Source organism: Hemicordylus capensis, chromosome 2, assembly GCF_027244095.1.
Source record: "Hemicordylus capensis ecotype Gifberg chromosome 2, rHemCap1.1.pri, whole genome shotgun sequence".
Taxonomy (NCBI): domain Eukaryota; kingdom Metazoa; phylum Chordata; class Lepidosauria; order Squamata; family Cordylidae; genus Hemicordylus; species Hemicordylus capensis.
In genome coordinates, this window is record NC_069658.1 from 319850145 (window position 1) to 319875865 (window position 25721).

Sequence of the window (25721 nt, forward strand, 5' to 3'; positions counted from 1 at the left end):
AACCTATCCACTAGGCAGGCTTAGGTGGTTGCCCAGGGCATCAATTCTTGGGGGACACATGGTGCGTGTGGGTACCCCAGCCATGGATAGCTGCCTTCTGTATGGCGGTTGGGACAGGGAGGCAGTGAGGAAGGCTATTCTACCTTTTAAAATCTGTAATACTACCGTTGCCACCACACACTCCTGCCCAGCTCCATGTGGAGACTTGTTAGGAAAAGGAACTTTTTCCTATTCCTTTTGCTATGTATATCACTTAGAGAATTTTTTAAATGTTGAAAAGCAGTATATACTTTAAAAAACAACAACTGCTGACATCTAAAGCAGCCATCTGGGGGTACAGCAGAGAGAAACTGCTCTTAATTCAGTCAGAGTCTTCCCAAGTAGAAGAGCACAAGGAGGATGTGCTCAGCGAAAATCACCCCCCTCTCCTCCCACATCTGTACTCTGTTGCTCGCTAAGTTAAGAGCAGCCTCTCTGTGCTGCTTTGTAGCCACACAAATAAATAAATAAATAAATAAAATGCAAAAAGTTTTCCTTTGACCAGACACTACAGTAGTTAATGGGTTCAAATTATTTAAAATTCACTTGAAATGCTTACCTCTAGCAGCTCTCTGAACCGACTGAAGGAGGGTGTCATGCTAAGTTGCTGCTCCAGACGTGGATGAATGGGTGGGATGACATCCAAGGGTGGTAACAAAACCTGAGCACAGAAGAAAGTAGAAGTGAGACTAGACTGCTTGAAGCAGTTCTGTTTTCTGGAATGGGCAATGGTAGAATTCACATGGGGCTGTCCCTAAGAAGAAGCAGTGACCTTTAGGAACTGGGAATTTGGCTTCTAATGGAGGGACTGGACCTAGCTGATGCTGCTTAGTGAGAGTGCTCTTGGAAGGGCTCAGCATCAAGGTCGCTTCCAGGCTGCTATGAAATTCTGTTCAGATCTTATAGAGCCCCTCAAGTTGAACAGAAAGAAAGTTAACACCAATGCAATAATCAATTTACCTTATCAATTATATAAATAGTACTGTTAATAGCAGGGATGTCGCCAAGTACAATACTTGCATTCTGAATGGTAATTGTCTGAAAATCAAACAGAATATGATGAGTCTGTATTAGGCTGACAAGAATTAAAGAAGAATGCATATATACAAAAATCCTCTCCCACATTTGTCTGAAATTACACATCATGGATCTTGGAACTGTCTTACATTATTCTATGATGTTCATTCTGTAACATATAGCTTTTCTCTAACCAAAGGATTTCAGCCACAAATGCAGTGGGCGAAATACACACAGAGATCCATGTGGTGGGAGTGCATTATATAAATAAAACAGGATTGTGTATTATCATTGTTTTTAAAAGCTCTTACCCCACTGCTGCTCTTTATTTCCCACCTGGCCCGGGGATTGAGGGTGGATAGTTGCTGACCCACACATTCCTTGAGTTGCTCAGTTGTGAAAGAACCCTGCAGAAAGTGGGCCCTGAAATTAGGTATGAAAATAAGATTTAAAACATTAATTGCAGAGTTAATTGCTAGGATAAATCTTTTCGTTAGACTGGGTTACCTTTGCTGTTTATGCATGTTGTTCTCAAAACACACAAACCTAGCCTCCTTTCAGTATGTCTACAATTACCTTTTTAGAGCTTCCCTTTCCTGGAACCACAAGTGCCAAGTTCTCATATGTATCTTTTAATGAACGTATCTGCTACTCAGGGGTGCTGACAAAGAGTGCCCCTTAGGTAGAACAGTGATTTTTGTAGAATACCTTGGTCTATCCATCTTCTCTTTTTAGGAAATGATGCTTCTACTGCTCCACACTTTTCACAGTAAATGTATGTCCCTGTTTCTCACAGCAAAAATATAGGCTGGGTGGCATATTCTTCCAATGATTCTGGCCAAATCATGATTTCCATGTGTACATGGATGCATGTTTTGGCCACATTATACACAGTTGTTGCAAAAAACCCAATGTGATACCTCATATTGTGGATGGATACAAGAACACACAAACGTGTACATACGTACATACATAAGTAAGCTCCCTGGTCTGCCACATCAGGCAACAACCTTGCTGGGAACCAAATTTCTCCTGTGATGTCTGTCCATACACTATCAAGAACATTGCTGAGCAAGTGTTCTTGCTCTCTTTAAATGAGATGTTCACTTTCCCCACCTAAAAGACATGAAATCTTGCCAGGATAAGGTGAGTATTACATCAATGCCTTAGGTGTGTGTGTACGCACACACGCACACACACCCCAGGAAAGAGAGCTGAGTGTAGACATACCTTTGGTGCATGCAATTAGGTTATGACGGTTCTCCAAAAGAATCATGGATTCTAAAGACTACCCTAGCCCATTGCAAAGCTTTAGCAGGCACTGAATTCATCTTTAAAAATATCTCTTCAACTACAAAGAAATTGAATCTTGTTCTTTTTAAAATGGCAAGCAAGGGTTCTTTGGAGTCAGATCAATGTATTAGACACTGTGTGGGTCATCTCATTAGGAAACTCTTGAAGCGACAACAGCCATATAACACATTAGTGTGCCTGACTGTGCTGTTTTCTAAGTATCATAGACCAAGAGAGCATTCATGTACATAGGAATGTAGGAAGCTGCCATATACCGAGTTAGACCATTGGTCTATCTAGCTAAGTATTGTCTTCACAGACTGGCAGCAGCTTCTCCAAGGCTGCAGGCAGGAGTCTCTCTGAGCCCTATCTTCGAGAAGCCAGGGAGGGAACTTGGAACCTCCTGCTCTTCCCAGAGCAGCTCCATCCCCTGAGGGGAATATCTTACAGTGCTCACACATCAAGTCTCCCATTCATATGCAGTCAAGGTGGACCCTGCTTAGCTCAGGGGACAAGTCATACTTGATACCACAAGACCAGCTTTCCTGTTTACATGCACACAGAAGTGGTTTCCCTTAAAAAAGAAAACTCCCAAAGAGCATACATTGCTAGATAGCAAGGCCAGAGAAAAACAACATAGCCCATAATACCTGACTAGAAATGGTAGCATGTTTGGCTTCAGCCAGAAATCTTCTTCAGCCTTGCTCAGGTTTTGGATGGCTGCCTTCAGTGGCACCAGCACAGTCACGTTGCCTTCTCTTGGGATGCTGGGGAGAGATTGCTGTTGTCCACAGCAAAACAATGCACACATGCACTATTGTTTATTAGCGGCCTTTGGCAACTTGGATGAAAAATAGGGAACAAAAACAACAGCAACAGCCGCAGCAGCAGCAGCGACGACGTAATCATCCAAGCCAACAGGATCTTTGGAAGTCCAGTACCACAAAGCATAGACCATTTTTAACATGCCTGTGCAAATGCTAGTGACCTGGACCCAAAGCTGCAGGAGCACCCTATTTGATTGAATGTATCTACACATCTACACGAAAATGTGGAGAAGACTACAAGGGTGTTTCTCTGCTGAGGGTTGATTTGAACAATGTTGTCTAACCAGCTTGCCCGCCACATGCTGAATATCTCTCTCCTCACCCAGCATTCTATCCCCGCCTAGTAATGGGGTGGGGGGTGCAATGTTTGAACTGCTCCAGTCCCACAGATGAAATACTTAACTGCTCAATTGAGGACAACATGTTGTGGATGTTCCACTCCCTCAAGTGACTATGCAGAGACAAAATAGTACACTAGGTAGAGGGTGGGGGAGGGGTGTGTGCTCTCTTGTTCTTTATTGCTCATTGACTGGCCAGTTGGACATTGTCCAAACCAACCCTGAATATAGGATAGTATAATATACTGAATTATAGTGCAGGTTAGCAACTAAAAGAGAAGTGCACAGAGATCCAAGACAAAGCCCATCTATAAAGTTGCCTTATGGGACATTCTAGCTGATGTATGGTAGGAACCCCGTTGATCATAAATATATTTAACAAAAAGGAAACCGGAAACCTAAGTTATATCCTTACCTACCCAGGATGCTGTGCTGCTAATTAGAACAGGGCCTTTAAAAACTATCAAGGTGCTTAGTTGCTACAAGCATCAGTCTCCCAATTAACAGACACAGACATCCAGTTCCCTCCCTTGAACATATTAATCCTTGATATGCAAATGTGATTTTCCCAACAGTTGAACCATGTGCTCAAACCCCATCTTACTGGGGGGCTGATTCACAATCTTCCTTCTGCCAAAAATGTCTCACCTTAATCCATTCAAAGAAGGCAGAAAATTGGTGGTTTCTTGCCAATTCCTTCAAAAAGAGAAGACAGATTTTTAGAAGCGTTCAGCACCCATTGCAGCTAAGAAGAAGCATACAGATGTAGTATATGAGAAGCATATAGGGGTAAGCAGATACAAAGGTGGTCTCAGATCTTGACGACTTTGATTAGGTAACCATCTACAAAAGAAGGTGTAGATGCATTCTAAAGGAATTTTGCATCTGACAAATTCTAAACATCCCAGTAGCATGCTGACAAATGTCAGATCCAATCTGACCCAACCAGGAAATTATATGGGATGGCCAACATGGCCCCCAAAACTGTCAGATCCAGTTGAGTCGAAACTCTGACATTTTTCTGATATTGTGCTGGACTCCCAATTTCCCCGCTCCCAATTTCCAGGATGCAGTCCATCAAAATCAGCCTTGCAGCCAAGAGAGATTTCTAGGAACATAGGAAGCTGCCTTATACTGAGTTGGACCATTGATCCATCTAGTTCAGTATTGTCTTCAGAGACTGGCAGCAGCTTCTCCAAGATTGCAGGCAGGAGTCTCTCTGAGCCTTATCTTGGAGATGCCAGGGAGGGAACTTGGAACCTTCCGCATGCAAGCATGTAGATACTTTCCCCAGAGTGGCCCCACCCGCTAAGGGAAAATATCTTGCAGTGCTCACACATGGAATCTCCCATTCAAATGCAAACTAAGCAGGATGGACCCTACTTAGCAAAGGGGACAATTTATACTTGCTACCACCACAAGACCACTCTCTTACTTAGCTGTGAGGATGGGAGCATATTGGAAACTGTGGGGAGGGGGAGAACGGCAACTCCCACAAGAAACCCTGTGAACCTGTGGGTTGCCCTTTCCCCACTACCCTTCACTCTTGGAGTAGAAGAGCGAGCAGAGAAGCCACTTGCCTTCAGCGTGGCTTGAGAGTTAAATGGAAATATTTATTTATTTAACATATTTTTTTACTGCCCAAAACTGACATCTGTGGGCGGTTTACAAGATAAAAACAACATTAATACATTAGTTAAAAACAAAAACAAGAAATTTAAAACACGACGACTTTAAAATTTTTAAAACAATATTCTAAAACAACATTAAAAACAGTCGAAACAGTATCAGTTAAAAGCCTGGGTGAACAGATGTTTCTTTAAAGACTTTTTAAAAATTGTCAGGGATGTGGAGGCTCTTATTTCACTAGGGAGCACATTCCAAAGCCTGGGGTCAGCAACAGAGAAGGCCTGTCCCTGAGTAGCCACCAGAAGGGCCGGTGGCAAATGCAGACGGACCTCTCCTGATGATCTCAATGGGTGGGGTTCATAATGAAGAAGGCATTCTCTTAAATACCCAAGGCCCAAGCTGTTTAGGGCTTTATAGGTTATAACTAACACCTTGTATTTTGCCTGGAAACATATCGGCAGCCAGTGTAACTCCTTCAATATAGGAGTTATATGGTCTCTCCTAGATGACCCAGAGACTAGCCTGGCTGCCGCATTCTGGACCAACTGTAGTTTCCGGACTATGTACAAGGGCAGTCCCAAATAGAGCACATTACAGTAATCCAGTCTGGAGGTTATCAGCAGATGTACCACTGTTTTGAGGTCATCTGTCTCAAGAAATGGACACAGCTGGCATATCAGCTGAAACTGATAGAAGGCACCTCTGGACACTGCCTCAACCTGGGACACCAGGGAGAGACTTGGATTTAGAAGCACCTCCAGACTGTGTACCTGTTCCTTCTGGGGAAGTGTGACCCCATCCAGAACAGGCAGATCAAAATCGTCTCCCGAGTTTCGACCCCGTACAATGAGTACCTCCGTCTTATCTGGATTCAGTCTCAGTTTGTTATCCCTCATCCAGCCCACTACTGACTCCAGACAGGCATTTAGGGAGGTTATGCCCTTTCCTGATGATGCTGACATGGAGAAATAGATTTGGGTGTCATCAGCATACTGATAACACCCTGCACCAAATCTCCTGATGATCTCTCCCAGAGGTTTCATGTAGATGTTAAACAACATCGGGGACAATACGGAGCCCTGAGGGACACCATACAAAAGTTCAGTTTTTGAAGAACAACAGTCTCCAAGGGACACCATCTGGAACCTACCTGAGAGGTAGGAGCGGAACCACTGCAGAGCAGTGCCACCCACCCCCAACCCCCTCAGACGCTCCAGAAGGATACTATGGTCGACAGTATCGAAAGCCGCCGAGAGGTCCAAAAGGACCAACAGAGTCACACTCCTTCTGTCAATTCCCAGTTGGAGATCATCCATCAGGCCGACCAAGGCAGTCTCCACCCCATAGCAAGCCTGGAAGCCAGTTTGAAATGGGTCTAGATAATCAGTTTCCTCCAAGACTGTCTGGAGCCATATGTCCCCCCACTTTTAAACTCAAACTGTGGTGAAAGGAAAACAGTCACTGGGGGAAGGTCTGACAGGCATGTCAGAACTCCAGCAGAATTTCACAATGACAGGAGGAAATTTTGTCTGAGTTCCGACTGCTGGGGGTCCCTCCTGCTGTTGCAGAACTCATTCTGAAAATACCTGACAGGGGGCATATTTTTTCTGACATGCCTGTTGGACCCGACACATGACACACAGCCCTACAGTCTAGCATTTGGTTTCCAACAGTGGCCAGCCAGAGGCTTTGGGGGAGCTTCCAAGCAGTTACAAGTCTATGCCTGCTGTCTGGCTCCAGCATTTGATATGCAGAGGTTTACTACCTCTGAAGTTAGTGGTTTCATTTAACTATCCTGGCCAATCCTCCATGAATGTGTCTAACCCCTTTTAAGCAATTTCTGCTAGTAGTAGTCATCACATCATCTTGTGGCAGTGAACTACATTATTGCAACTATGTATTACATTCCCAAATCAGCATCTGAATACATCTGAAGTCAACACCATTCCGATAATTTTAATTTTTAATTCTAAAATGCTTGTCTTTTTTCATATGATCTGGATATGTTCCTTAACATCACATCCAAACACCGCAAGAAACTGAACTTGGCAGAGCATTTTTGGGGGGGAGGGGGGAGTCACCCTCCTTCCCTACCACCATCCCCTTTCTTCTCTTCCATTTGTCCCCCTGCTGTCCTCTTCTTCTTTTTATTTATTTTTTATTTATTTTTACATTTCTATACCGCCTTTCATTAAAAGAAAACCCCAAGGCGGTTTACAAAAATTAAAACATACAATAAAAGCAATAAAAACATGAAGCAATAAAAACATATAAAACAGGCATAAAAACAAGACAACAGATAACAGATAAAAACACAAAGAAGTCGCAGTAAAAACAATTATGTAAAAGCCTGGGTAAAAAGCCAAGTCTTTAAAAGCTTTCTAAAGCTTTTGTCTTCCCTTCCCCGACTACCTTCCTTCTCTTCTTCCACACTATTATCCCACAGTTAGGCCACATCTATACAACAAGCCTAACACTGATCTATCTTGACTTCCTCTATGACCACTAGGTACTGTAACTATGTGAGAGGGACTTAAAGTCTCTTATAGGAAGTTATCAGGTCAACTCACAAAATGACAGCCACTCAGTGGTATAGCCAGCCCTGTGGCCGCCTGTTTTCTGCCCCATCACTCCCGTTATTCCTTCCTCTTCCGGCTCATGGTTCCCACCACTGCCATCATTAACCTGGATATTTGGTCACAAGAGGAGATGTGATGTTTCCTCTCGCAAAAGCAAGAGAGAAAACATCTCATACCCCTCTGCACAAGCCTGCCGGGTAATGGTGGTAGCTGCGCATATGCCCTGTCAACATTTCCCAATAGGCTCTTGGAGTGGCGAATGATGGGGTGAGATGCTTGTGCAAGAAAGGAAGTATCCTGTCCCCTCTCCTAGCACAGCAAGACCCAACTGAGTAATGGGGTGGCAGCAAGAGGAGGAAGGAGGAGGGGAGGTGGCGGAGGCAGGAAACAGGAGACAGTGACAAGGCAGGGGGCGAAGTGGAGGGGCAAGCACTGGCCCCACATGGAGCTATTCACACATGCCTACATACCGCAGGGTATCTGAAGAGCGAATCTGCTTTGCAGCAGATTCGCAAGATGTTTAAATCGGGGGATTAAATTGACAGTTCACAAACAGTAGCTGTCAGCACCTCCCTGCACTCCCTGGTAGATCTTTTTCCTGTGCGTTCCCACCTACTTGCTCTGGGGTTTTCCTCCAACCAATCACAAATCACACCACAGAGGAGGAGGCAAGAGAGCTTTTTTTTAGTTTGACAGCTAAGAGCAGAAGGAGCTGCGCTGCCAAGCTGGATCAAACAGCAGGATGCTTAACCCTTGCCTTTGTGAGTGACTGCCTTCATCACCTCATGTTCCCCCCACCACACACCCCTAATGGAATCAGCTCAGACAGAAAAGGGTACAGGTTACATCCATTCTGCATATCTAAAGTCCATGTAAAACATAGCAAGACACACATTTTGCAGTCTGTGCTGGTGTTTAACTCAGGAATTTCTCCCTCCCCCTCAACAGAGTATCACCCAATCTGCAACAACACCCCTTCCCAGTGCTTACAATTGCAAATCACTTAGAGCAGACCATACCCCAAACAGCTGTCAAACTCCCCTTCAGTGAATTTTGAAAAATGCCGATTTACTGGCATAACCACGCCACACATAACAGATAAACTGCAGAGCATAACAGAAGTCCTGGGTCCCCCGCCCCCTCAAAAAGCCTCTGAAACTAGAGGATTTTTTAAAGCAGGACATACTTCGGGCTAAGCCTGAATGTACAACTTCCATTCAGGGGGAAACAAAGTCCTGTCTGTCCTGGACCCTGATAGCCCACAGGGACTTCTAGGTAAATCCAGGTAATATGTGGACTGGCACACTCCAAACTGGAGTGGATTCGAAATAAAAGTGGAGGGGAGTCTGTGGAAGGGAGTAGTGGATGACAGTTGAGGGGCCCTCAGTGGCTCATGTTCTTTGGACATGTCCACACAATTACAGCTACGCCCCCGAGGCTGCTAGAGTTTCTGGATGGGATTGAGAAGACTAGCAGCTGGACTTCAGTCTTTTTATGCAGAAGTTATTGGCAGAATGCTACTCTTTCTGTACAATACTACTCCTTGCTAAATGTTATTTTTACTCTCTCTCTCTTTTACTGACAGAAATACCACAAAATATTTTCTAAAGCTTGCCTAAGAATTTGTGTTAAAAGATGCAGATAATTTTAAAATGTTAACCAAAGCAAGACATTTGAGAGTTGAGGTGCCAGCTCTTAGCATTTACTAGAGTATAAAATTCGTTCTCTCCTCCTGGAATACAATAGAAAAAAACATTACAAATATGTCTTCTTACCATTATTATATCTCCATAACATGTAATTCCATCTCCAATGTATCCTTCAGAGCAACGGCACGTCTTCTTACCACCAAGAGACTGACACACAGCCTATTGGGTTAAAAAGAAACAAAAACAGGAAGGGATATTTCCACTCTACTTTTCCCACCGTGAAACTGTGATCCTTTGGTTCACTCACTTTTTAATGGAGCATCCACATGTTTCCAGATCATTGATTTCCATTGCAGAACACCCCTCCCACCTTTTTTTCAAACCTGATTTTTATTGTAATAAAATGCTACTGCAGCTACAGCACATCCAGTGTGGACAGATAAAGGACTATTAATGCTTTTTAATGTTCCTGGACCTTTAACTGGATCTCTCTTTCTTTGCCGGTTCAGCCTCTTCCCTAGTCAGTGTGAACAGGTGATTACTGCTCAGTAGCCTCTGGTTTTGCTCCTTAAATTGCCTGGACATTTGTTTTATTTTTATTTTATTTATTGTTAAATTTATATACTGCCTTTCATTAAAACAATCCCAAGGCAGTTTACACAAAAATTAAAACAAGACTATTAAAAATACACAATTAAAATATAAGCTAAAATATCACAAGGATTTCCATCCTCTCAAGGAAAGCCTTTATTATTTCACGCCTCTCTTTTTAAAAATCCTCTTTAAAAATTAATAGAAGCAAAATAGCACTATTAGCAGTGGCTGATATGTTCCGTAGCATAATGTAGGCAGTACAGATTCACCTGCACTGCTGTTGAGCTCTAAATCACTTGGTGACAGTGCTGTATACTGCTGATCCTTGCATGATTGCAGATCATGCACTACTTCCAGTGGGAATAATGGAAGTAGCACATGCTGTGCGATTGCATAAGAGTCAGCAGGATCAATACTTCCCTCTTGTGCAGTGCTGTCACCAGGCGATTTAGAGTCCCACAGCAGCGGGAGCAGGTCTGTACCACTCACATGATGCTGCAGAACATGACAGCTGCAATGAAGTAAGCAATTAAACAGAGCTGAATCTGAAAGAGGAGGGTTTCAATTAGTATTGCTGAATGGAACTTACTACTGAGTAAACACAGAGGGATCTCAACTATAAGAACAGGTACTGTTGAATAATAAAGTGCTATATTAAGTGCTGTGGAACCTCTATTTTAATTCTACTTATAGATAATAACATTAATTCCATTTCCAGATAACTGTAGAAAACCAGTGCCTTGGCAATACTAAAAGGATCTAGTGTAGAAGCACCCCAGGATAATTATCTAATAAAATGGGCACAGCTCACAGTTGTCCCAAAGGAAACCTTTTGCTAAGCGGTGACCTAAGTCTTTGTTTCCCAAGAGTCAAACTAGGGTTTTGATTGCAATACCATCTGCAGGGATCCTGTGCTGGATTATGGGTGTGTGTGTGTGTGTGTGTGCGTGTGTGAACATGGTCCAACTGCTTCATAAGAGCAAAACATAAGTGCACCGACAAAAACTGCACGGTAAGCACTTGTTCCCATAAGACTTTGCAGGCACAGCACAATCCATTGTACATAATAAAAGGCAATGGAGGAAACAATGACCTACAAGGCCAGAGGAGGATGATAACCTGGAGCAGTTTATTGTTTGTCCCAATATTAACTGGAGACAGGCAATTAATTTTTATGAAGGTTGAAAAAGTTACAACAGTGGTTGAATAGTCCAAAATCTAGTTGCTTCTCTGTACATACATGCACTGACCTTTACAGATGAGAAAACCACTATATGTGTAGTTCAATATGATCATGGGGCAAGACCAAGTTGTTGGGAATTCTCTCTGGTAAGAGAAACCCTTTTTCATTATAGCAGAGTGCACAGAGGCACAACACAGTGGAATTTAGTTAGGTATGCATGTGTGCTGAGAGTAAAGTGACTTGGAGCCAGTTCATAGTTTCAAATCAATATAAATGGTATTTATTAGAGAACTCCATTCTAGATAGGAAAGTGAGGCGTTAGGATTGCTAATCTAGCTAGCTAGCTGGATGCAGACGGATTCTGCATCTCTGCACACATGGTGCAGGGGAGAGGAGCTTACATGTTGCAAGGTAGAAGGAAGGAAGAGAAAAAGGGAGAGAGGAAAGAAGGAAGTGTCCCTAAGAGTAGAAATCTACATTCCAAAGGGATAGTGTCAGAGCAGTAGAGAAGGGATGACCAATGTCTTGACCCTCTAGCCCTCTGACTCACTAGTCTGTCCTCCTATGTCATTGAGACAAGAGACAGCGCAAAGTCCTTCACTTCCAACACAGGTTACAGGGTTGTTGTTTTTTAGAGTTGAAGGTGGTCTGTACACTATTTTTACAGTTTGTGGTCTGTACACTCAATGCCACTTTCACCTCTTGTAAAATGGTTTGGATACAGTTGCAGAGGAGAAATGGCTTGACTACCAAGCCAGAGGTTGCCGGTTCAAATCCCCGCTGGTATGTTTCGCAGACAACGGGAAACACCTATATTGGACAGCAGCTATATAGGAAGATGCTGAAAGTCATCATCTCATACTGGGAGACGCAATGGTAAACCCCTCCTGTATTCTACCAAAGACAACCACAGAGTTCTTTGGTTGCCAGGAGTCGACACTGACTCGACAGCACACTTTACCTTACAGTTTTAAATACACCTGAAAAATCTGTTTCTTTAGAGTTTGTGTGTGTACATACCATAAAGAGTGATGCACTTTTGAACAACTTTCCATTCTTAGCAGCAATGGCCTGTTTCCAGCCTTCTGAAACACACAGGGCCAGAGAGGGGACAATTTCTTTCAATCTTTCAGCCCACTGCCAAAAAGACAGTCCGAGGTCCTACCCTTCCTGCTCAGCTGCTGTGCCTCCCTCACCTCTACTAGCCATGTGGAGACAGAATGTGTGAATACCACTTTTGTGTGTCAGCTAGAATCACATGGCCAGTTTCCTTCACTGGCTCCAGAAATCCTATGTGCCCTGAATTTTGTATGTATAGGAGGTTTGTGAGTGTGCTGGCCCTGTGTGGGCATATTTATTGATTGATTTTTTACATATATATCCCGCTCTTATCCTGGTTCAGTATCCCAAGCCCAATTTTTTTTTTTACAAGGCACCATTTCCTCGATGATTCCAGCTTCTTACCAATTCATGGCAGTCACCATTGTTCATCAAACAAAGATCAACCGGGTCACAGTTGTAGCCATCACCATCGTAACCTTCCTTGCACACACAACTGCTCTAAAAATAGTAGCGACAGAAGGAACCATTGTTACAGTTTGATATTAAAGTTCCTCCCACACACACCCAGTGGCACACCTAGGTAATTTTGGAGCCCAGACCTGAAGGGCTTTGGAGCGTGCCCTCCCCCATGCCGTGAGGCCCCCCCTTAATGTTTTTTAAAGAAAGGAAAAGCTGCATTTGCAAATGTCCTGGGGGGCCTCCCCAGAAACTGCTGCCGCCCTGCCACTGACCTGCTGATCTTTGCCATTTTCTTTATACTTTAAAGTTCTTCAGTTCTTTGCTGGGGGGGTGGGGGGAGAGCCGAGCAGACCTTCCCCGTGGTGGTGGTGGCGGCGGCAGCAGCGGTGCATGCAGTGGCTGGTGGGCCTGTCCGTCCATTGCAAACTCGTGATGTCACGGGCTTGTGATGCTCAATACTCGCACTGCGCAGGCACGCTGCAGCATCTCACTCAAGGTCCATCTCACAGAGAGAACCACCAGCCAGTGCACCCGCAGCCATTAAGGGGGAGGCCTGCTCAACTCACTCCTGGCAAGAACTAAAGAACTTTGAAGTATAAAGAAAATGGCAAAGATCGGTGGGACAGGTGTGGGGTGTCAGCAGGTTTCTGGAGAGCCCCCACTGGACATTTGGAGCCCCCCCCCCGAGACAAGAGGCCACGAGGGAAACAATACCTCTGCAAGCATCAAATTGAATTTTTAGAATAAATACCCAGTCACGTTTAGCCTACTTTGCTTAAGGAAAGTAAGCTTATGCGATCACCCTGCTTTCTCTGTGTGTCCATGTGCCTCTATCAATTTCACAATGTCTAGACCGATTTGAACCAAATTTGGTACAGTTGTAGGGATGCATAGGGACATCTCATCGGCATAGTTTGTGATGATGTCATCCATCCCAAATCAAAATGGTGGATGTTTAAGGCTGAAGTGGGCTAACTGGTGAAGATGGTAATTATTAATTAATATTATAGTGAAAGGAAAATAGACAGATTAGTTCTTACCAGAACTTCTTGTTTATAGTGGGTGACATCCATTCCAGACTAAACATTGTGCTTGCAGAAGAATGTTGTGACATGCAAAGAGAGTTGGGCTATTTTTAGCAATTCTCCCTGCTGACCCTAGTGGCCCCTCAAAACATGTCCTTAAAGGTTGGGAGCAGCAGAGGGAAGGAGGAATTGACAAACTGTCACCCTCCCCCAAACTTGCACAATGAAATGTTTTGATTGTTTTTAATGTTGTTTTAGAATATTGTTTTTAAAATTTTAAATTGTCATATTTTAAATTTCTTGTTTTTGTTTTTAACTAATGTTTTAATGTTGTTTTTATTTTGTTGTAAACCGCCCAGAGACATAAGTTTTTGGCGGTATAAAAATATGTTAAATAAAATAAATAAATAAATGTTCCTCCACAAGTGCAACTTAAGTCTTGAGGTCACCCACTATCTTCAATGGGTCCTTAAAAGTTGAACACAAAAATGTAATGTAAGACAGCTACTGGAATACTTTGCTCTCACAGCCTGAGCCTACCAAAACAAATGGGTTTAAGTACAATTTTCTTATGTGCAGTTATTAGCCCTTACTGATTTTAATGTGCATGCTGATAAACACATCGAACCATTATGTTCTTAAAAATTAATCCATCAATTCCAGTTTTTATTAAACTGATTGAAGCATAACTGTATCAATTTTGAAAACAGTAAGCACCAAACTAGATGTCAGAGTGTCTGAACACAGGCCATGCCATGTGTCTGAACACAGGTCCTAAGAAGTGCGGGCGAAAGTGAGAGGGAGAACAAGGCCAAACCTGGCTTTTCACCTGGAAGGGAGTCTCAAGTGGCTTTAACCTGTGTGCATTTCTACTGTGTGGTTAAAATAAATCCAAAACTATGTTGGCACTGCTTCATAGTATTGTGTACTGGGCATCCACCAAAATAAGTATAAATATATATTTATATTTATTTATTCCATCATAGAATGGTGAATATACCTGTCCTGGCCCAATGTAATTGCAGTCAGCATTGATGTGGCAGTTTCCTCTGGTCTCCATCCTGCATTGGTCTATTGCAATACAGGCCTCCCCATCCCCAGTCCAACCCTTGTTGCACTGGCAAGTTGCTAGGCCAGGGCCCGTGCTGTTGCACATTGCCTAGGAAGAAACAGGGAAAGAGCAAATGAGACAAGAATGACCAGAAGGTAGCGCTCTCTCTCGCTCTCTCTCGCTTGCGCGCGCTCTCTCTCTCTCACACACACACACACAGGGAACCTTTACAGCAGCATAATGCAGTGCCATGCATATTATTTGGAAACACTGAGGCTATTCTGACGATCAGGCAAAATCGGGCTAGGAGATTTTTAGTGCCTGACCGTGTGAGCCACTGGGCTTGCAGGCGAGCCCGGTAGCTTCCAGGTGGTTAACCCGCCTAACTACCCCTCCCCTTAAACCCATTTTTTAAAATCGTGAGTAGCTGCGGCTACTCCTGACCGGGAGACCTCCTGACCGGGAGGCTTAAAAGCAGCCTCCTGGCTTGGGGGTCTCTCCAGTATGCCCTGCACGCTCATGTAGGGCATACTGGAGCTTCCGGGAACAACACGGCCCCCGATCCTCCCGGCCCCCGCCGGCTCCGTCACGGAGCCAGCAGTTGTATGGGCAGCCGCTGCGGCTGCCCAGAGCAGACTGGCTGGTCATCTGCGAGGAGAGCGGGCTTAGCCCATTCTCCTCACAACCCCACCCTCTTCTCACCAATCGTGAGAAGAGCCTCACTATCATCTACTAACCAGAATCTGAACTGCTTAGTCAGGACTCCCTGCCTCTCTAGTTTACAGAGTGAATCTGCTTTGAATTGTCTAGAAAATGTCATTGTCAGGGGCACTGACAACCTTGGGTCACCTGGGCATGTGCCCTGGCTCATTTCTTTAGTGCTCTGGATGTCCTCTGCACTACCTGACAAGTCAGATATGCTATTACTTTAACAGCCCCCTGCTGCATGCACTGCATGGCATCGACATTTGCTGCAGACATCCCTTGCCCCATGGTGTGATGGGCAGCCGCCACCTTACTGCACAGTATGTGCATCCCCAGTCGACGCAGGAAGTTCCTGAAGCATCTGCATAGGATGCTGAATGGCAGGCAGTGGCGCTCTCCTTCTTCCATCCCCTCCCATCACAAGATAAATTGGGGAGAAAATCTCCCGAGTTTGTGGCAGCCCTTACAGGCAGAGGAGCAAGGCTGAGGCAGAGCAAAGGCGATGACTGAGTGAGGAGATCTGGCTGCTTTAAAAGATACTGGCCAGCATGCTGCGCAATGTCACTCGGGCACTTCTGACCCGCCCGGGCTGCTGCGAATGTAAAAGCCAGCCCCAGCAATGTTATACAAGAGGGCACTTGTGCAACTACTTAAAACAGCATGCAGGCACTTTCAGCACACAACTTCCATTGGGAACAATGGAAGGGAAAGAGTCTGCTTAACCTTTTCCTCGGGGCATTGAGCAAGCTGCTTTTCTTCCTGCTGGTAAAAAGATATGAGGACTAGTATCTTTTCCCCTACGGGAAGAAAAATACCTCGAGGGGTGCAATTTTGAGGGTGAAAATGGCCCAAGTAGAAAGGATTAAGCACCTACTCTCACTCACACACTCTCTGCCCCACCCCCTACAATTGTCAGGCTAAGGAACTAATCCCACCCCACCCCCCAAACTGTCTTTCTCAGGAGATACTAAGCAGACAAAAAATAAACAGTCAGATGAAAGCATCTTTACCCACATACATTTTCAGAGCAGCCTCCTCGTTCTGGCTTCAAACAGACATCAATAGGCTGGCAGGAAAAGCCATCTCCTTCATATCCATCAAGGCAAATGCACCTTGGAAAGTAGAGGGGAGAATTAATTCCCAATAGGCCTGTGCAGAGGATGTGACATCTACACATCAACCCTGGCCCCATGGGGAAGTGGCAACTCCCAGTGCTTAAAGTAAAGTTGTGCCATCAAGTCGATGTCGACTCCTAGCGCCCACAGAGCCCTGTGGTTTTCTTTTGGTAGAATACAGGAGGGGTTTACCATTGCCTCCTCCCGCTCAGCTATGAGATGATGCCTTTCAGCATCTTCCTCTATTGCTGCTGCCCAATATACCGTATTTTACGGATTATAAGACGCTACGGACTATAAGACGCACCTGAATTTTAATCCAGTTTTTCAGAGTTTTAACATATTAAACTGTTAAAACATATAAGACGCTCCTGAATTTTGGCGGATATTTTTCGAGGAAAAAAGTGAGTCTTATAGTCCATAAAATACGGTAAGTGTTTCCCATATTCTGGGAAACATATCCAGTGCTTACCTCCATGCAAATTAGTCCTGTGCATAGCACCAGGGAGGGTCATTCAAGAGATTCAGAATCACGGGAAGCCCCAGTGACATCTTGAAAGGTGTAGCAAAACACCAAGGATAGCTGAGAAGTGTGGTCCTTCCCAGCGCTCTTGCCCCCAAGAGCTCTTTGGGGAAAGCACGGGGAAGGACTACCTTTTCTAGTGCTCCCCACACACCTTGCTGTGTGCCTTCCAAGACATCACAGAGAATGCCCATGTCTCTGAATCTCTAATGGCTGCTCTCCCTGGTGCTGTGCACAAGATCACTCTGCACGAAGGTAAATGCTGGGAGCCACCATTCCCCGTGGGGCCATGTGCAGATTATTCGGCTTTGACGCTTCAAAGACAAATCTTTGCATTGGCCTAATTCCCCCAGTAGGGTGCTGTAGTGAAACATCAGATTTCTTCTAGTACTTGCCATCATTCAGTCTAAGCAGAGACTGACCAGCTAACTGGACAAAGAGGCACCTTTTAACATGGTGATGCTCTTTATTTAGCAGGGGAGAGCAACTGGCCCTATCCATCCCCAGCACAGTACCTCCAGTGTCTGTTGCAGGTGTCTATCTGATGTTTCAGTTTAGATTGTGAGCCCTTTGGGGACAGGGAGCCATCTTAATTATTTATTACTTCTCTGTGTAAACAGCCCTGAGCCATTTTTGGAAGGGCGGTATAGAAATCAAATCAAATCAAATCAAAATAAATAAAATAAAATAAAATAAAATAAAAGGTTGAAAGCTTCCTGGGTAAACAGGTGACAAAAATGGTGTCCTCCTTGGACATAGTAACAGTGCTTTTCTTCCCTCTCCTTGCCCCAAAAGGCATTCATACCATTCATGTGCTTCTCTCATGCACATGGGGTTGGGGGGTAGGGGAATAAGCCAGTGTGCGTGCATATATTGCTTCGGCCCTTGTTTTGCCAGCACTTGCAAAACTGCTTTTGTAAGAGCAGAAGGAAATGATTGCTTAATGTGTTTTCTGCTCAGTAAGTGTTCCCAACATCACAAAGCTTCCAGCAGCTTGTTTTTGGCAAGGAATGGGTTTAAGATAAGACAGTAGAGTGTTTCCCAAAGATGAAAGGAAGGACAGGAGAGATACATCTCCTACAGTTCAAACTGGGTAAGGGTTCTAGTCCCCAGGCTAGCTATGCTCACAGAAAACATCAACAACAACAATGCAGAAACAGCTACCTTGCAGTGTCATTCAGGTGGCAGACTGCATTCTGATGGCAGTTCAGAGAGGCACCAACAGGCCCACAGTTCTGGGAGATTTGATCACAGAATTCCCCAGTATATCCAGCCTTACACGACCCGGTCTGGCACACTCCCCTGCTTCCTGGTCTGTTGTCACAGATGCCATGAATGCAGCCACAATCTGTCAAATGGACAGAGAAGAAACCTTTAACTCAACAAACCCATATTCCCACAAAATACCCCCTTAATCCATCAAAGCTGTTCTCATGACCAGCCGTACCTGGGCAGGCAAGCTCAGATAGGGCTGGTCATCTACAGCCCTGGGATCACACCCAATCCCGCTGCTCCTCCCCCAAGTAGCCCTGATTGGCTACTCAGGCTTACAGTGAGATAAGAGGATAAGCACACGCCTCTTATATCACGCGATGCTTGTGTGGAGCTCTGCGCTGCTGGCAGCTGCTCCTGGTCTGCAGCCATCTTTATCATAGAGCTGTGGAGGGTGAGTGGCCAGGCAGCACGGAGCTTTCCCAATGCACCACACTGATCACATGGTGCATTGTGGGATACTGGCAGCCCCGGCTTGCTTCCCCCACCCTCCGGATCATTGCTACACCACTCATGTGGGCATACTGGCAGCAGAACCCAATGGGGGCTCTGATCATGTGGGAGGGAGCAGGCAGGTTACTGTCTTCCCTCCAGCTCTCCCCTGTTTGGTCATGAGAACGAACCCATCATGAATAATATCAGGCCACTTTGGTCACCTCAAGAACATGCTTAGTATTGGAAGTATGCACACAACTGGAGGGTGGGGTGGAGCATGGGCATGCAACAGTCTTGGGCCTGACAACTTGCACATGGGTTTCCAAAAAGGAAAAAAAAGGTTTTAACTCCTCCTATATGTACTGCTTTGTGCTGAACATGAAGGCCACCTCTTCTTACCGCTTCTTTCCACACAGTGCTTGCCTTTTTCATCCTCTTTCCTCCCGCCACACACATACTCACATTCTCCTCCTTTGTTTTCTCCACAGCTTTCTCCTCCTTGCTTTGACACATCCTTCATGGAGCCCACCTCTCTTTCCCCCTCGATTTTGTTCTCCTGGTTTTCACTCAGTATTTCTTTTCCATTCTTCCCCTCCTCATTCTGAGTCATTTCCCCTCCCCTATCCCATACCACCTCTTGGCTATGAGCATTTGAAGACTGGTGTTAGCTTTCCTCTCCATGCATGACTTTAAATGTGTCTTGGAAGGCCACTCCCCACCCTTTTTTTTTAACCCAAAAGCAGCCTCAGGGTCCCCACCCCCCACAGATCCCACGGGGGTGAGAGAAGTCAAGTCTTTCCTCCCACTCACTGTTTCTTACTGCTTATAATCACCTCCTGAAGCAGATTCTGCATGCAAACTCACCACTGACCTGTGATCTTTTCTCTGTGTTTTTCCTTTACCACACCTGCTTATGAAGGTGCCTTATACCAAGTCAGGCCATTGACCATCTCATTCAGTATTCTTTATACTGAACAGCTGTGGATTTCCAGGGCTTCAGACAGGAGATTTCTCCAGATTACCTGGAGAAACCAGTGAAACTGGTGCCTTCTGCATGCAAAACAGGTGCTCTGACAGAGCTACAGCTTCCTTCCCATAGCATCCCCATAGACAAGCATATAGCACAGCATATTGGAGCAAATCAACCAGATACAGATACATTTTTTGTCCCTGGTAGTTTGAAGTGAGCCAGCCACCTAAAGGCGCAGTGTGGACATGGCTTGACTAGCAAGCCAGAGGTTGCCGGTTCGAATCCCTACTGGTATGTCTCCCAGACTATGGGAAACATCTATATCGGGCAGCAGCGATATAGGAAGATACTGAAAGGCATCATCTCATACTGCGCGGGAGATGGCCATGGTAAACCCCTCCAAAAAAAACCAAAGGGCTCTGTGGTCTCCAGGAGTCAGTGCCGACTCAATGGCACACTTTACACCCTTACCTTTAGTCTGAAGTGACCATATTAGTAACATGTCTAGAAACTGTCTGCCTAGTGTTATTTTTAGGGGTGGTTGGGAGTCCTGAACATTTTCTTCCATTACGCCACCCTTGATTTACCCTGCCAGCAGTTTCCTGCTACCCTTCAGGGTTGCTTTCATGAAGATTCAGAGTCACACACCTTCATCACAGTTCTCTCCGTGTTTGTTTGGGTTCGAACAGATGTGGCAGGCAATTCCTTTGAATCTCTCAAAGCAGCGACACTGGCCATTCCCTAGAATCCCATCAGTGCACTGGATAAACAAAATTCAGCATGATCAAAGAAAGAAACTAAGTTCCAAGGCAAAACTCAAATACTTTAATAGAAGGACAGTGTAGAACCTTTTAGGAACTAGAAAAAAAGCTGACCCTCCTCAAGGATCTACAGCATTTACTCCATATGCTCCTTTCCCCCTGTTACTGCAAGGCGATTTTTGAAGTCTCCCAGCTCCATGTGCTGCCATAATATTGAGCTGCAAATGTTGGAGCTGGAGAAATAAAATAACTGCTGATCCCATTAATCACAGGATATGGCAACTCTGCATCTACCCTGCATGCATGGGTGAATGCCGAACACTCTCTTGAGGACAATACAGGGGCCAAACAACACATTCTATTTAGCACACAATCGGCCCTTGTGTGATTGGTGGTTGTTCTCTAAATAGCAGCTTTGGGAGGGGTATCAGGATTACAACTGTGTGATGGGGGAGAAGACGTTATTTGAATTCTTTGCCCCACAGTACTACTCTGAATCAGGCCCTCTTCCCTCATGGCTCCTATTTGCCCTGGGATGTGTGAACTGGCTTGAACTTGGCTGGCTCGAGGGTTTGCCCTTGAGATGAACCCCTCCCCACCACAGCCAATCAGGTGTTCTAACAACAACAACAACAACAACAACAACTCACCGCCTCCAGGGAGCGGTTTCATGGGGAAGTCTCCAGCAGTACTCCGTCCTCCCACCAGCCTCCCCCCGTTCTCCAACCAGACCGGTCCAGATGGTTTTCCAGTGGTTTTTGGCCCATTTGGCCCTCTTTATGTGGGTGGCGGCCATTTTGGAGGCTGCCATGCATGCACACTCATTGGCCATCTGCAAGACCAGGGCTAAAAACAGCTGGAAAACCACCTGAACCGGACTAATTGGAGACCAGTGGGGGGACTGATGGAGACCCCCTGCAGGCATGGCCATGCCCCCCGGACGCAGTAAGGGGTGGGTTTTTTTTTTTTTAGAACCCCTGCTCAAATTTGAGCCGAACAGTGGGGTCTGTTCAAGGCAGAGTGGGGGTGGGAAACAAACATGCCCGGTTCTGTTCGAGTCCAATTTGGACTTGAACCAAACTAGGCATATCGGTTTCATGCACACCCCTATAGGAGGGAAGCTGCCAATGGCAGTTTCCTTTGTTTTAAGTCTAGGAGTGGCCTTTATGCTTTTCTGGTCTTTGCAAGGTTCACATAATATATTTGTAACATCAGTTTCTGGTGACAATTCCTGACATTCTTGGTTAACACACTGGTCAAAATTCACTAAGTCATGGCTCAAGCAGAAGTCCCTTTGAAGCACATTGACCAGACTCATTAGCATAGGAACATAGGAAGCTGCCATAACTGAGTCAGACCATTGGTCTATCTAGTTCAATAATGTCTTCAGAGATTGGCATCTACCTTTTTATACTGTAAGGTCACTGCTGTTTTATTGCAATAGTCAAAGCCTTAAACATTTTCCCCAAATGCACAAGAAGTTCTTTGTCACTTACATTTCCTCTGCCATAGCATGGATTGGTAAACCCACCAGGACATGGGGTACAGGCAGGGCCAAAGAATCCTTTGCAACATCCAGGTGTCTAAAAAGAAAACAATCACATCACTTAGAACTACCCCATCAGCCTTTGTGCTTAAACAAACTGCCCATGTTTAATATAGGCTTCAATTTTTAATCCTTTGTGTCATTTGAATACCTGAAAACAATGAGCCACACTGCATGCAATGTTAAGCCTATTGTAAAGAAACTGGCTTAAAACTGGTGTGGACTCGGACAGCAGCACACAGAGGGGTGTTTTAACACTTTCCCCTTATGCCATTTTCCTACCACACATTACCTCTCAAGCTGGCCCTTTGCAGCAAACAGTTGTCTAGGGGGCATTTTAGTACAAAAATAGTACAGGAGGGGGATGTGTCAACCTCCCTGTTCCACAATGCACTGCAGCCCTATTCTGCATTGAGCCAACATGGTTGCTTTTTGTGGAAAAGAGAGACACTTCTGGTTTTAAATCAGTATCTTAATGATGGGGTATTTAAGAAAAGGCCTGTGTTTGTTGCATTATTCCCTGCCAAACAATTCTAACATTTACTAAGGGAAATCTTTGTCTGGGTCACTCCAAGGAACAGATACTGTTTGCTTCTGGAAGCACAACTAGCATGAAAACATTGTCTAAAGCCAACAGGAGAGAAGAGCTGGTCTTGTGGTAGCAAGCATGACTTGTCCCCTGAGCTAAGCAGGGTCCGCCCTGGTTGCATATGAATGGGAGACTTGATGTGTGAGCACTGCAAGATATTCCCCTCAGGGGATGGAGCCGCTCTGGGAAGAGCAGAAGGTTTCAAATTCCTTCCCTGGCTTCTCCAAGATAGGGCTGAGAGAGATTCCTACCTGCAACCCTGGAGAAGCTGCTGCCCGTCTGTGAAGACAATACTGAGCTAGATAGACCAATGGTCTGACCCAGTATATGGCAGCTTCCTACATTCCCATGTTTCTAAATATGATAAATAAATAAATAAAATAAGTCTGTGGTCCTTTTGAATCTGTGGGCTGGCAGGCATTATAGCATCTAGCAAGGCAGCTTTTTCTAGTTTCTCTGACAAAAAAAATCATAAAAGACTTGTGATTTTCCTGGAATGTGACCAACTATTTTATGTTATAGGTTTTGCTAATAAATTAGTCCATTATGTTTGTTCTAGAAATGTGTCGCATAACAGCACAGATGTCTAATAGACGAATTGTAACATTTCCTGCTCTAATCTAAACAGATTCCCCATTTGTCATAAGAATAGACCAAGTATAGCAAATTCATGGGAGTTCCTTTTGACTAGGCTCCTCAGCATGATTTCCCTCACATCTCTGTTACCACTGTTTTGAGCAGAAACCAATGAACCATATCAAAGAACAGCGAGTAGCATCACAGAGGTGGAGAGCTAGGTTAGATATTTTTGCCACAGGAACAATTAGAGTCACCATGGTGAATTTCCCAAACCCTTAGTTACAGCCACATCAGCTATATTTCCTGTGGGAAATTTGCCACAGGCTGGAAAGTTGATCCTCATAGCAAATGTAATGTCCAAACAAGCGGTACACATTTTACAGAAGTATGGTAGAGACTCACCAGGAGTGGACCACTAGGCTGCTTATCCAAGGGCATGGTTCACAAAGAGTTAACAAGGGAGGAGTCGGGGTTTGGGAAAGAGTCTGACAGATTTGTGCGAGCAATAACAAAGTTTCTTAACAAATATTTGGAGTTACTACTCTGTACCTTATACTTACCATAATGGTTTGGTTGCAGTGTCTATTGCAACCCCTCTTCATAATATTCAAGCCTGATGGATCATGGATGTAAACACATTCCCCTGGATATGTCCCATGCTCCTGTGGAAATAAAACAGATGATGAGTACAAACAGCACATTTTGCACATTTTTAATTTGCTTCCAATGATATCTCACTAGCCAGAGGAAGTTCACTGAGAAGTCAAGGTGACCTAGGATGTCAGCATATGTTTCAGGAAAAGTCACAGAATAGCTTGCCTCTAAGGATAACCTTTTGATTCACCTCATGATAAGACAGAACAATGAAGATGCAGCAGAGACCATGTCACGAACACAAGCTTTTTTGGTTGGGGGCCAGCAAATCACATGGCTGTTACACAATCCAGAAAGAGGGAAAAAAGGAAGTAAAAACAATTCTGCAAGCAACTTTAATGAAAATTGGAGAATTTTCCTCCAAGATGGCCAATGGCCTAGACGTCAACTATTGTGGTGAGTGAGATACAAAAGAGCCAGCATTGCAAGATCTGTTTGTTACATGATGCCTTAGTACCCGGTTTAAAAAAACCCTGGTTTGATGGTGGGGGGGAGATGTAAATCTCTCTCAGATTTTTCCGGGTGCAGCATCAGCCAAGGCAGGGTTGGCGGGGAGGTGGGGTTGCCCTGGTTCATTGGGAAACCATCCCCCTCACCAGATCCATTGTCTTCCATTCTGACCAGTTTGAGTGCCTGCATGCAGTGATAGGATCACAAGACAAAACTGGGAATCTGTTGGTATTCCTCCATCCCACTGTTTAACAGGCTCCCTTCCTGATCTGCTTGAAGTAGTCTTGGATGTGGTGTTGAGGACCCTGAGGCTGTTAAGAGCATACTGTGTATGCTAAGGAAGCCTTCTGGTGCAGCTCAGGACTTCATGTCCTCCACAACAACCATGAGCTTGTCTCAGTTGATTTGGGGTGCCACACTTGTGGCTGGCCATATGCTCGACTTGGTCTTTGAGTCAATGGTGGACAGTCATGCTCCATGAATAGTCCAGGAGCCATTAATACATTAATTTATATAACTTTTTACAATTTATTTTTGGGCAGCCCCCTGGAGGTGCATTTGAATCTAATCTGGCCCTCTGTCCACCTGATTGAATTTGAGCTTATACTAGTGTGACAACTATTGTGACAATGGTATAAATTGTCACAATTTATACTATTGTGACAACAAATGACCAAAAATAGGTCATTTTTGAATACAAGTTGTGAACAACCAGTGCTTTAATAATCTACTTTCCTGCTTCATCCTCCTTATATCTTGCAGTTATGAAGCAGGGGAAGGAGACTCTTGGAAATCAATGAGTCAATTGCTGCAGTAAATCTGCAATTCTACAAATTAACACAACTGATAAAGCAGCTCTCAAGAGAGTGGGGGTGCAGAAGGAAAACCCTAAAAGGGTTCTGATATATGACAACTGGCAAGCAATATCCATATCATCAACCAATCAAGTAGAAGCCACTTCGGAAATATTTTTAAATATTTTAAGCCACTTAAAATATTTTGGGAATATTTTAGAACTTTTGCTAATTTCTCAAAGTCAAATAGAATAGTTACATTCCTTGTAGAATCAAACAGGCTGATCACAAGAGTATAAGGGAAATCACCAAAAAGAGGAGGAAACAAGCACATAAACCCACATCCACTCAATCTCTAAACATAAGGAAAAGAATGTTAGGTAATTTTTACTCACTCCATTCAGTTAGGGCCAACGTGAAACCTATCTAAACCTAGCATAGAGAGAGCAGCTTCACCTGTCATCCCAGACTTCTGGTTCGCATGAGCATCCACCCACCCTGGGAGTCAGCGCGAGTTCTCCTTCCAGTATCAGTTCTGATATGCCAAGATTGAGCATGCTGTATGAACCCACCAGGCTCAGCA

At 44.6% G+C, this 25721-nt stretch overlaps 1 protein-coding gene across 1 annotated transcript in view; it reads right to left on the reverse strand.

The window, feature by feature from the left end:
* The window catches only part of STAB1 (stabilin 1), a 165357-nt gene that overhangs the window by 75452 nt on the left and 64184 nt on the right, over window positions 1-25721 (reverse strand). Inside the window, exons 20-32 of the mRNA XM_053300133.1 lie at window positions 23801-23902; window positions 22023-22109; window positions 20414-20525; window positions 18253-18436; window positions 16469-16562; window positions 14695-14853; window positions 12613-12708; window positions 9498-9590; window positions 4163-4210; window positions 3000-3130; window positions 1368-1479; window positions 1000-1077; window positions 599-700 (exon numbers count right to left, since the gene is read on the reverse strand). Coding sequence (XP_053156108.1) covers window positions 599-700; window positions 1000-1077; window positions 1368-1479; window positions 3000-3130; window positions 4163-4210; window positions 9498-9590; window positions 12613-12708; window positions 14695-14853; window positions 16469-16562; window positions 18253-18436; window positions 20414-20525; window positions 22023-22109; window positions 23801-23902 — 1398 coding nt within the window. The remainder of the gene's footprint in view (window positions 1-598; window positions 701-999; window positions 1078-1367; window positions 1480-2999; window positions 3131-4162; window positions 4211-9497; window positions 9591-12612; window positions 12709-14694; window positions 14854-16468; window positions 16563-18252; window positions 18437-20413; window positions 20526-22022; window positions 22110-23800; window positions 23903-25721) is intronic.